This window comes from Lepidochelys kempii, chromosome 3 (genome assembly GCF_965140285.1).
Source record: "Lepidochelys kempii isolate rLepKem1 chromosome 3, rLepKem1.hap1, whole genome shotgun sequence".
In the NCBI taxonomy this organism is placed as follows: domain Eukaryota; kingdom Metazoa; phylum Chordata; order Testudines; family Cheloniidae; genus Lepidochelys; species Lepidochelys kempii.
The window spans coordinates 4,785,565-4,797,571 of record NC_136382.1 but is presented as its reverse complement, the minus strand read 5'-3'; the positions used below and the strand labels follow the sequence as shown (position 1 = coordinate 4,797,571).

General features: G+C 45.8%; 1 protein-coding gene across 1 annotated transcript in view; it reads left to right on the top strand.

Annotated features, from left to right (window-relative positions):
- NUGGC (nuclear GTPase, germinal center associated) overlaps positions 1 to 12,007 on the top strand; it is an 88,458-nt gene that overhangs the window by 39,799 nt on the left and 36,652 nt on the right. Inside the window, exons 11-14 of the mRNA XM_078851933.1 lie at positions 1,743 to 1,832; positions 2,926 to 3,031; positions 8,117 to 8,250; positions 9,271 to 9,432. Of these exons, the coding sequence (XP_078708059.1) occupies positions 1,743 to 1,832; positions 2,926 to 3,031; positions 8,117 to 8,250; positions 9,271 to 9,432 (492 nt within the window). The remainder of the gene's footprint in view (positions 1 to 1,742; positions 1,833 to 2,925; positions 3,032 to 8,116; positions 8,251 to 9,270; positions 9,433 to 12,007) is intronic.

The following is a 12,007-nucleotide window of genomic DNA, read 5'->3' as shown; positions in this document are numbered from 1 at the left end:
CTTTACATCAAGACTGACTGTCTTTCCAAAGGTGTGTCCACACAGAGCAGTAAGGTGGACTATGGGTCGTGGGCGTGAGTTGTGAAGAGCACTGACATGTTAGTCATTAACTGGTTCATGTGGAGCTGGCCAGCATGCATTAGAAGTTCCCTGTGAGCTTTACCATAGGATCATAGAAGGGTAAGGCTGGAAGGGATCTTGAGAGGTCATCTAGTCCAGTCCCCTACACTCAAGGCAGGACTAAGTAATAACTAGACCATTCCCTACAGGTGTTTGTCCAACCAGTTCTTAAAAACCTCCAGTGATGGAGACTCCACAACCTCCCTATGCAATTTGTTCCAGTGCTTAGCTACCCTGACAGGAAGATTTTCTTAATGTTCATCCTAAGTCTCCCTTGCTGCAATTGAAGCCCATTGCTTCTTTACCTGTCCTCAGAAGTTAAGGAGAACAATTTTTCATCCCCCATCCTTGTAACAACTTTTTATGTACTTGAAAACTGTTATCATGTCTCCCTTCAGTCTTCTCTTCTCCAGACTAAACAAACCCAATTTTTTCAATCTCTCCTTATAGGTCATGTTTTCTAGACCTTTAATCATTTTTGTTGTTCTTCTCTGGACTTTCTCCAATTTGTCCACATCTTTCCTGAAATGTGGTGCCCAGAACTGGATATAGTACTCCAGCTGAGGCCTTATAAGTGCTGAGTAGAGCAGAAGAATTACTTTTCGTGTCTTGCTTACAATACTCCTGCTAATACATCCCAGAATGATGTTTGCTTTTTTTGCAACAGCGTTACACTGTTGACTCATATTTAGCTTGTGATCCACTATGACCCCCAGATCCCTTTCTACAGTACTCCTTCCTAGGCAGCCATTTCCCATTTTCTTTGTGTGCAACTGATTGTTCCTTCCTAAGTGGAGTACGTTGAATTTCATCCTATTTACTTCAGACCATTTCTCCAGCTTGTCCAGATCATTTTGAATTTTAATCCTACCCTCCAAAGCACCTGCAAACCCTCCTAGCTTGGCACTGTCTGCAGACTTTAAGTGCACTCTCTATGCCATTATCTAAATCATTGATGAAGATATTGAACAGAACCAGACCAAGGACCAATTCCTGTGGGACCCCACTTGTTATGCCCTTCCAGCTTGACTGTGAACCACTGATGACTACTCTCTGAGAACGGTTTTCCAACCAGTTAGGCACCCACCTTACTGTAGCTCCATCTAGGCTGTATTTCTCTAGTTTGTTTATGAGAAGGTCATGCGAGACGGTATCAACAGCCTTACTAAAGTCAAGATATCCCACATCTACCCCTTCCCCGCATCCACAAGGCTTGTTACCCCATCAAGGAAAGCTATTACATTCAGTTTACATGATCTGTTCTTGACGATCCATGTTGACTATTACTAACATAGTGCTGTTTCAAACAGCAGTATGTTAAAAGCACACTAGGGAACTTCTAGCCCACGCTGGCAGGGTCCACATGGGCCAGTTAATGTGCAACATATTAGTGGGCTCTAGAAATCACATCCCTATAGTTACCATTACTGGTTCATGTAGACAAGCCCTAAAAGATCTGCTCTAGCCCAATCATAAGTTCTGGGCTTGATGCAGAAATTCCTGGGTGAAGTTTGCCCTGTGTTATGTTGGAAACCAGAATAGATGGTGTCTGATGGCTTTAAAATCTATGAAAACATTTTGGGGACTACCTATAGTAGCTTTCATTGTCTTTCCAAATGTAGAAACCTATAGAAACCAAACAAGATGCCATTTTAGAGAGGAACGCATCCGTGAAAAGGAAAAAAAGCAATAGCATGAAGACAAAGCTCAAGGTAAAGTATAATACTGGGTTTTCTAGTTGCAGGAAACCTATTCCTATTATATTTCAATAGTAAATGTGATGGTCCTTGGACTAACATTTGTAAGCAAGTATTTTTCCATGAGATGTGATGATTTCTAGGTGGTCTCAACTATACTATAAAAACCTCGATGTCAACACACAAAGTTCTAAGCCCTATTGAATTCTGGGGCCAGATCTATCTTGGCTTTCAGGTGCCTAATTACTGTCAACTTCCAATGGGAGTTAGTTGCCTAACCTTGTTAGGCACTTCTGAAAATCCCATTAGGGAACTCTCCTTTACCTCCAGTGATAAAAACTTGTGTGTTTGGAGCTGACCATCCTCTGTGGTTTGAGTCTGAGTCATAAATAAGGGATCCAGGCATTAAAATCAATGTGCAGACAAAGCTGATCCTTGATTCGGTGTTTGCTCAATGAAAATTTGACATCACAAATCCCATCGTTTCACAGTAATACAGAATTAGGAATTTAAGATGCACTGTTTGTCTGCAGCACAAAGCATTCCTTAAACGAATCTGGTAACATAGGGAGAGAGGAAACAAGGCCTCAGAAAGGGAGAGAGATGAGCTGGGACATTGATGGGGCAGAAATTTCACAAGGCTGTTCCTGGTGGGAGAAGCTGCAGGGGAAGAGGCTCTCACCCCAACAATGGTGAGATTATGTGAGGAGACAGAGGAGTTTGCCGCTGGAGGGAGGAAGCGCAGTTTTGAACTGGATCCTGATATGAATGGGGTAGGTTGAGGATACGCAACTGATTCAATTCACACTTACTGCACCACTTATTGTACCAACTGTGGCAGAATTCTGCAGTGACAATAGGACTTGCCAGAAGTTGGGGATGGGCGACAGGGGATGGATCACTTCATGATTCCCTGTTCTCTTCATTCCCTCTGGGGCACCTGGCCTTGGCCACTGTGGGAAGACAGGATACTGGGCTAGCTGGACCTTTATTCTGACCCAGTATGGCCGTTCTTATGTATTTTCTGAAGCTGCTTAAATAACCCCACTTTTTACACAATCTCTGTGTGGGTGGTTTTTTGTTTGTTTGATTTTTGGTTTTTTTTTAGAAAATACTGCCAAGTGACTCAGAAATTCTGAACAAGGCTGATCTCGTTTATACGGTCAGCGCTAAAGAGTACTGGAAGGAGAATTATATCACTAAGGAAGAGACAGGTAACATGCAATTATTCTTTCAACATGAATTGCTAATGCTTCATTGCTCGGAGTGCTGACTCTGCATCTGTGTGCATCTCTTACTGGTGATGGGCACACACCACAGATGCAGGAATTTGGTTCAAAGCAGCATTTAAATGTGCAGATGCTTTTCCCCAAACTGTGGGGATTATATTTATTGTTATTTGTATTACAATTACACCTGTATTACAATTGTATTACAAATCTAAAACCACAATCAGGGCTCTGTGGTGCTAGGCGATCTACATGCGCATAATAAGAGACAGTCCCTGCCATAAAGAGCTGATGATCTAAATAGATTCGACAAACAAAGTGAGTGTCACTGTCTCTGTTTTAATGGGGAATTGAGGCTCAGCGATTAAGTGACTTGGCCAAGGTCACACAGTATCTGTGGCAGAGCCAAAAATTGAATCCACAACTCTGAGTCCTAGTGCACTGCAGACACAGAAATCTATGGGGGTTGCAGGTGCTCAGCACCTCTCAGGTTCAGGCCCTCTCCAATGACCATCTGAGAGCCCCACTTCTGGCTTCTCTTCCACCAGTGACCCCATCTTTCTCCCAACCCAAACCTCTATAGGCCCCCTGTCCAGTCCCTTCCCTTGACATCTAGGTAGCCCTCACCTACAGCCCCCTACATATGCTGCCTTGTTGCATGGGACCCAGTTGTTCTGCTGGGCCCATCCACTGCTGAATCCAGAATCCTGGCATCTTTGTGCCCTGAACGGGAGCTTAGCCTGCAGTGCAAGGCTTGAGAAGCTTTACCTGTTAATGATCAAGGATCAGACTCGCTAAAGCTGGCCCAGGGTGTTGTAAATTCCGCACCCCTGCCCCAGCCTGGCCCCTGCACCCAAAGGGAGGCATTGTCCTAAGGGGAGGCAAGTGCTGTTGCCACCAGCGCCCTTCTGTGGGGTTCCTGCAGGGGAGGCACCTTCTCCGTTGCAGCTGAGGGCCTGGGCTCTCCAGGAGATGGGGGCTGCCCAGGGATCAGTGCCCTGTATTAGCCTATCCCTCAGCTGTTCCAGCAACACCACCTCTGCAGCTCGCACTGCCCACACATCGGGCTGCACTGGCCCTCTGGCAAAGCAGACGTTGTAGCCATTGATGTCACTGCTGTGGGTGCTGTGAATCCCTGTCTCTGCCTGAGCCTCAGGGGGTATAATATACAGGGCCAGCGAGGGGACTTAACTCAGCCCCTGAGTGCTAGAGGTTCAATACCCCAAGTACCTGTCATTGCACAGCCACAACCTTCCTTGCCTGTCACACAGCCTGCCGGGAAGCTGCAGGAGAGGTGGCATTCACAGGACACAGCACTATATGTGTTGTTGATAGCAAGGCTTAGCTCTGCTTCTCGGCCCCCTGTTTTCTTCTTTGTGTTGCTTCCCCTTTTCCTCTCCCAACGTTGTGTAGCTTGTGCCTCCGTGTGCAGATCCCTGTGTAACACTGACAGACCCCGGTCATTGGCGGGATCGAACTGGGGACCTCTGGAGCTTAGTGCATGAGCGTCTACCGCATGAATTAAAAGCCAACTGGCTGTTAGCTAAGGCTGTAGAGCAGACTCATTTTCTATATCTCTCTAAATGGTCTCAGTGCCACTAGATGGGACAGAACACCACACCCAGGAGATGTGTGGGTTACACCTGTACAGACCAGCCACTGCTGCCCTGCTCAGATCTGCAGCAGGCCATGTGTAGGTCCCTGAGTTTCTGAGACACCAGCTTTTCCTCCAAGTCTCTTGACTGAAACAAGAGCTGTTCTATAGAGGGAACGTTCACCCATGTTCATACCGAAGCAGCCTGGAGCTCTAAGCACATCATGACATGGGGAGGGGTATCGTGGCTTCACCCCTATAGTCCTCACCCCCACCTATACTGCCAGTGCTAGGAGGGCCCCCTCTGCTCCCAGAGTGGCAATGGCAGAGATTCACAGATGTAAGGGCCAGAAGGACCGTTGTGATCATCTAGTCTGACCTCCTGCATAACACAGGTCATAGGACTGTGCTGGAGTAATTCCTGCTCCAAGTCCAACTGCTGGGTTTGAACTAGAGCCTGCCCTTCAGAAAAACATCCAGTAATAAGACCTAGCTTTTCAGCACTAGATTCAAACATTTACAATGAGTGAGAATCCACCACAACTTCTGGTATGTTGTTTCAGTGGTTAATGACCCTCAATGTTAAAAATGTACATCTTATTTCTAGTCTGAATTTGTCTAGCTTAACTTCCAGCCACTGGATCATGTTACAGCTTTGTCTGCTAGACTGAAGAGCCCATTATCAAATTTTTATTCCCCATTTAGGTACATAGACTCAAGGAGTTCAATCTATTTAACTTAACAAAGAAAAGGTTAAGGTTTACCTTGAGCCTCTATCACAATAAGGCATGTGGCAAATTTCCAAATGCATATTGCAATATCCAAACTTCCCATACTAATGCGGTCAGTACATCTTGCAGTTAAAGCACTTGTTCTGATAAACAGGATGTTATGCTAAACCTCAAGCAACTAAATTCTCCACTCTCACCAAACTAAATTTTCCACTCTTAATAAAGGTTGCACAACGTAACATCATTATTACAAATTATTCATAAAGCTTGCAAAGCGGTTGGTTCACTTGATAATAGGCCTTTACTTAGCAATAGGTCCTTTGGCTTAATAGTCGAGAGCCTACTTCTTCCCACCAGGCCTGACTGCCCAATGCCCTTCTCCTCAGGAGCAGCATGAGTGTAAACAGGAGTCCCCTCTGCTTTCTGTGTTTCTGTTTGGATGGGTCAAGCCATCTGCACTCTTCCCCTCCTGCTATGCACAGAGCGCTCTGCTGGGCTGGAGTTCGGAGAGCCCCAGGGTAGCGGGGTTAATACCCCACTGAAATAAATGGGGCAGTGCCCACCCGCACAGCAATTGGTTCAGGCTCTGTGCAGATTCAGGCAGATGTTACTGAACCAGTTTCCAAGCTATTCCTCACAACTGTGAGGACTAGAGACTTTACTTTTTGTAAATGCAGGCTGGGGTTCTGATGTAATCACACGGCTCCTGGAGCTGGGGTCCTAGGCCTATGCCTTAATCCAACCCTGTGTTCACTGACGGGAAGCTCTACAGGAGCAATGTTCCCCCTGTTGAACATCCTGCAGGAGGACCGTCTCCTGCCACATGTCTAAGGCTCTGTCCGCACTACGAGCGCTGCCATGGCAGCTACATTGCTGACGTGCTGTAGTGTAGGCACTCGCTTCAGAAACGGACGCGGTTTTTCTTTTGCCGTAGCAAATTCATCCCCTCGAGAGGCGGTAGCGAGGCTGCTGACCCAGCTTTGTCTACAGTCTTCAAGGCTGAGGATGTGAGGGAGATTCCCAAAGCTGAGCCAGTCTTTTTCGGTGACAAATCTGAGGAACTGTTCCAGATTGAGGTGTCGTTAGAGAAGGTTTTGGAACGAACAGATAAACTAAAGAGTAATATGTCACCAGGGCCAGACGGGATTCACCAAGAATTCTGAAGAAACTCAAATGTGAAACTGCAGAACTACTAACTGTAGTCTCTAACCTACCATTTAAATCAGCTTCTGTTCCAGACGACTGGAGGATAGCTAATGTGATGCCAATTTTTAAAAAGGGCTCCAGAGCTGATCCCGGCACTTACAGGCCAGTAAGCCTGACTTCAGTATCGGGAAAACTGATTGAAACTATAGTAAAGAACAGGAGGACTTGTGGCACCTTAAAGACTAACCAATTTATTTGAGCATAAGCTTTCATGAGCTACAGCTCACTTCACTCCTTTTCTTTTTGCGAATACAGACTAACACGGCTGTTACTCTGAAACCTATAGTAAAGAACAGAATTGTCAGACACATAGATGAACATAATTTGTTGGGGAAGAGTCAACATGGTTTTTGTAAAGGGAAACCATGCCTCACCAATCTACTAGAATTCTTTGAGGGGGTCACCAAGCATGTAGGGGATCCAGTGGATATCATGTATTTAGATTTTCAGAAAGCCTTTGACAAGGTCCCTCACCAAAGGCTCTTAAGCAAAGTAAGCTGCCATGAGATAAGAGGGAAGGTTCTCTCATGGATTGTTAACTGGTTAAAGGATAAGAAACAAAGGGTAGGAATAAATGGTCATTTCTCAGAATGGAGAGAGGTAAATAGTGGTGTCCCCCAGGGGTCTGTTCTGGGACCAATCCTATTCAACATATTCATAAACGATCTGGAAAAAGGGGTAAACAGTGATGTGGCAAAATTTACAGATGATACAAAACTACTCAAGATAGTTAAGTCCCAGGCAGACTGCAAAGAGTTACAAATGGATCCTGCAAATCTGGGTGACTTGGTAACACAATGGCAGATGAAATTCAATGTTGATAAATGCAAAGTAATGCACATTGGAAAACATAATCCCAACTAGACATATAAAATGATGGGGTCTAAATTAACTGTTCCCACTCAAGAAAGAGATCTTGTAGTCATTGTGGATAGTTCTCTGAAAACATCCACTCAATGTGCAGCAGCAGTCCAAAAAGCGACCAGAATGCTGGGAATCATTAAGAAAGGGAGAGATAGTAAGACAGAAAATATCATGTTGCCACTACATAAATCCATGGCAAGCCCACATTTGAATACTGCGTGCTGATCTGGTTACTCCATCTCAAAAAAGATATACTGTATTGGAATTGGAAAAGGTTTAGAAAGAGGGCAACAAAAATGACTACGGGTATAGAACAGCTTCTGTATGAGGAGAGATTAATAAAACTGGAACTTTTCAGATTGGAAAAGAGATGACTGGGGGGGGTATGATAGAGGTCTATAAAATCATGTCTGGTGTGGAGAAAGTAAATAAGGAAGTGTTATTTACTCCTCATAACACAAGAACTAGGGGTCATCAAATGAAATGAATAGGCAGCAGGTTTAAAATAAAAACAGGATACTGGGCTAGATGGACCTTTGGTCTGACCCAATATGGACATTCTTATGTTCTTTCTTACATCACACAGGGTGTGAAATTTTTCACAGCCCTGAGCACCATGGCTAGGTCATCCTCGGTGTAGACCAGGACTAACTCCGCCTATCTGTGCTATTCCAGAGATCCCCAAGCTGAGAGAGTACGTCAGGAATATCTATCTGAAAGAGAAGAAGAAGCTCCTAGTGGATTATGTAACCAAGGCTCTCAGCATTGTCCTGCTGGCTGAGAATTTCAACTCCACAGGAGACATGTTGGTACGGCTGGAACAGCTTTGAGCACTACAATCTGCTTCACGGCTAGCATAGTGATGATGCAGTGAATATTCCCCTCTCTTCCCACTGCAGCAGTTTCTCTGCACTCTGCCTTCTCCCCGTTCCATCCCTGTTACTTTGAACCAGGCCCCTCGCCCCATGGTTCCTAGCAGGAAACATATGCAGATCTGCTCCAAAAAATCTAGTAATGAGCTGGCTAGTGTGTAAATGCCTCACTGCCCCCCAGTGGATGGATCTGGAGCCATAGACCCTATACTGCTGACCGCTAATGGGGTCAGTTCCGTAGGGAGAGGGACTATACTTTTTGACACGGGGGCTCTGAGTTCTGTCCCTAGAGCAGGGCTAGATGATGACATGGTAGTAAACCCGGCACCCTTTTTACAGTACAGCTTAATCCATTGGCAGCATCAGTGAAACTGCGTCTGAGTTGAAACATGCTATTTTCCCTAGGGGAGACACACCTACATTGTCCAGGGCTATGCTCTACTTGGCCAGTTGGGCTTTTTGATGATGTGACACCAAGCACTACCTCCCAATTGCTCACCACTGACCCATATCACTGGGGGACAAAAACATATCCCTGCGTCCATTGTGTTCTGTGGGTGGGCAAAGCAGTGAAAGGAGGAAAAAGATACAGAGATTCTGTTCCTTTCCCCCTATCTATAATTGAAGTTTAAAATCACTACAGGCTTTATCTGCAAAGGCAGCCAAACCTTGTACCTCCCCTGTTGCCCAGCTGTCACTTCCCCCTCTCCTTCCTGCGGCCTCCAGCATCATGCCACGCTAGGGCTTTGGTTCAGTACTGACTCAGAGCACCCCAGCTGGACGGGCGACACCAACTCTTCCAGCACCGTGTGTTCTTTAGATGCCTCCCATCCAGGTGCTGACCGAACCCAGGCCTGCGCTGCGGTTTCTCTCAAGAAGAAATCTTGGAGTGTATCTTTATTTTGCCTCCAGCATCAGCTGCACAGTGATGTGTCCTGTGCTGTTCTGCCGTTGCAGGATCACTATCAGCAGAGCGGCTTGGAAGGCTTTGTGGAGGACAAGATCAAGGCTTTGAAGAAGGAGATTGAGCAATGTTTTGCCCAGCTGGAACAGCCCCTTAACGAAGGCATGAAGCAAGCAAAATTATCTCATCAAAAAGCGTTCTCTCAGCTCCTTACAGTGAGTAGCAAGCTCTTGACTTAGACCTCATGTGCAGCTTTCATTCTCTGGCCAGCAACCACCTCCACCTTTGCTTCCCTGTAGCTTATTAACTTTTGAGAAGTGCTTTGAGATCTGTGGCGGAAAGTCCTATAAGGGCTATGTAGTATTATTGAGTGTTGAGAGGATTAATTAAAGTTTGTAAAGGGCACTGGATGAAAGGCACCAGAGGAGAGCAGCATGTTATGGGCTAGATTCTGATTCTCTTATTCTCATGGAGTAGCCACTTACACCAATGGGACTCCTTGTGGGGTCCAGCGCAACTCAGTGAGTAAGGGTATTGAAATCCAGCCCCAAATTAATGTAGGGCTCCATTCTGCTGCCTTTACTCGGGTGAGTAGTACTTTGCTCCCCTGAGTAGCCCTCAGTGGGATGACTTGCAGAGTAAGATGCTTTTCAACTTGACCTGTGTCACTGTAGTGTAGACATTTTCTACTGCGACAGAAGGGGTTTTCTATCCTAGAGTTAATCCACCCTCTTGAGAGGTGGTAGCTAGGTCGAGAGAAGAATTCTTCATCTACCTAACAGTGTCTACACCGGGCTTAGGTCAGCTTAACTAAATCTCTCAGGGGCGTGAATCGTTCACATTCCTGAGCAACATAGTTATGTCAATCTACATTTTAGGTGTAGACCAGGCCTTAGTCTCTGTGCCTGTGCTCCTCATCTGTACGGTAGAGATAATTATCCTTCCTTCGTCAGTCTATTAAGACAGTAAGTGAAAGGGCAGGATGTGCTTACACAAAATTCTGTATAGATCTATCCCACTCCCCTTCTTCCTGCACCTCAACTTAGCTTTTTGCTGACGCGCTGGCCAGAGTTCTGTCTTTCCAGAAAGAGAGTCAAACCTCTCTGTTGTAACTCTGGAGCTACTGTAAGTAAAACCCTGATAAATGGAGGGTCATAGTTCCCAGTCGTTTCCTGGGGAAGCACCGGACACTTTATTGATAAAACAAACTTTGAGTGCTCACAAAACACACAGTGAATTCTATACAACATTGTAATCGCATTTGGAATACTGTGAAGAACTTTTAAACAAAAGCTCTTAGACAGTAAATCTGCTTATAGAGACTCTCCGCCTTTTGGTTTGGCTACAAACATTCCAAATTAAGGTTTCCGTGTAACTCTGTCTGTACTTTAGCTCACACATCAAAACACATTTGCCTCCGATCTCCTCTCAAAGATGATTTCTCAGGGCTCGTCCACGTTAAAGCCGTGCCACGTGGCTTGTGCAGTCGCGGCAGAGCTCTCCCAGCGCTCTAGAAAAGCACCTCCACAAGGGGCGTAGCTGCCAGCACTGGGAGCATGGCTCCCCGCTCTGGTGCACTGTCTACACTAGCGCTTCACAGCGCTGAAACTTGCAGCGCTCGGGGGGTGATTTTTCACGCTCCTGAGCGACAAAGTTGCTGCACTGTAAAGCCCCAGTGTAGACAAGCCCTCAGTCTTGGCAGTGCGACCGTGGTGTGTCATGTGTGTCACCTGGACGCTTCAGAGGTCGAGAATGCTCCTGTCAAACACTCAGACCTTGGCAACGAACAAATCCTCTGGGGAGCTCCCCAGCTAGCAGCTTCCAGCCCTTGGGGCAGTAGCTGACTGGGCCTCTCAGTTGCTGGTGAAACACAAATCTGTAACCTGTATCCAAAGCGGTGCAGGGATTGGGATCAGCCTATAAAATATCCATTCCCTGGATCTCTACAAACCTCACACTCTACAGGGCACCATCTTCTCCCCACAGACCCAGCTAACATGGGCAAGAATTCACAGACCCTCCCCTCAGTAAGTGCTTCCCCATTCACATGCTCTCTAACCAAGACAGAATCCCAGTTCAGAGCAGTTAGCTGAGAGCTAAGTATAAGTTCCACAGATTCTGTAGCATGGTTGTTAATGGTATTGATTGCCATTTGATATTAATTTAATGAGCTGGGGCTAATAGATTCTCATTCCAGAATCAGACTCAACAGAATTAAAACAAATAAGTTCAATATCTTGTAGGGAACCCAGGGTGCATGGCAAAGACACTCACGCTGAGGGCAAAGCAAAGCCTTAGCCACTTTTATTAACACAATCAAGGAAGACAAGGAAGTTCCAAACCACAAAAACAAATAGCAGTAATATAGCATTAGGGATACCTGTGGTGTCATCCCCTCCATATGGTCATATACTTTTATACTCACACCCTTCCTAGGGGACCTGGTGGTGAAAGACAAAGGAGTAGCCCTGTCCCTGGCATGCCAAATGAGTCTGATGGTTCAGACCCCCAACACCCAAAGGTCAGTGGTAGATAAGAACAATGAAGAGCTGAAGGGTCAGTGATGGAAAGCTAGTGCCCGCTACATGGTGGCTTGGGCTATTGTAGGGCCTAGGTGCTATCATGAATATTCATTCAGATGCCCAGCTTCCCATGTCCAAATCTGACTTCCTCACCCCCATAATATGTGGGTGCCCTTATCTGATAGGTTAACATATTAATGCCTTTAGCTCATTATCATAGATGTCAGCTATTGCTAATACAAGTTTGTGGTTAAACATCTGCCAACAA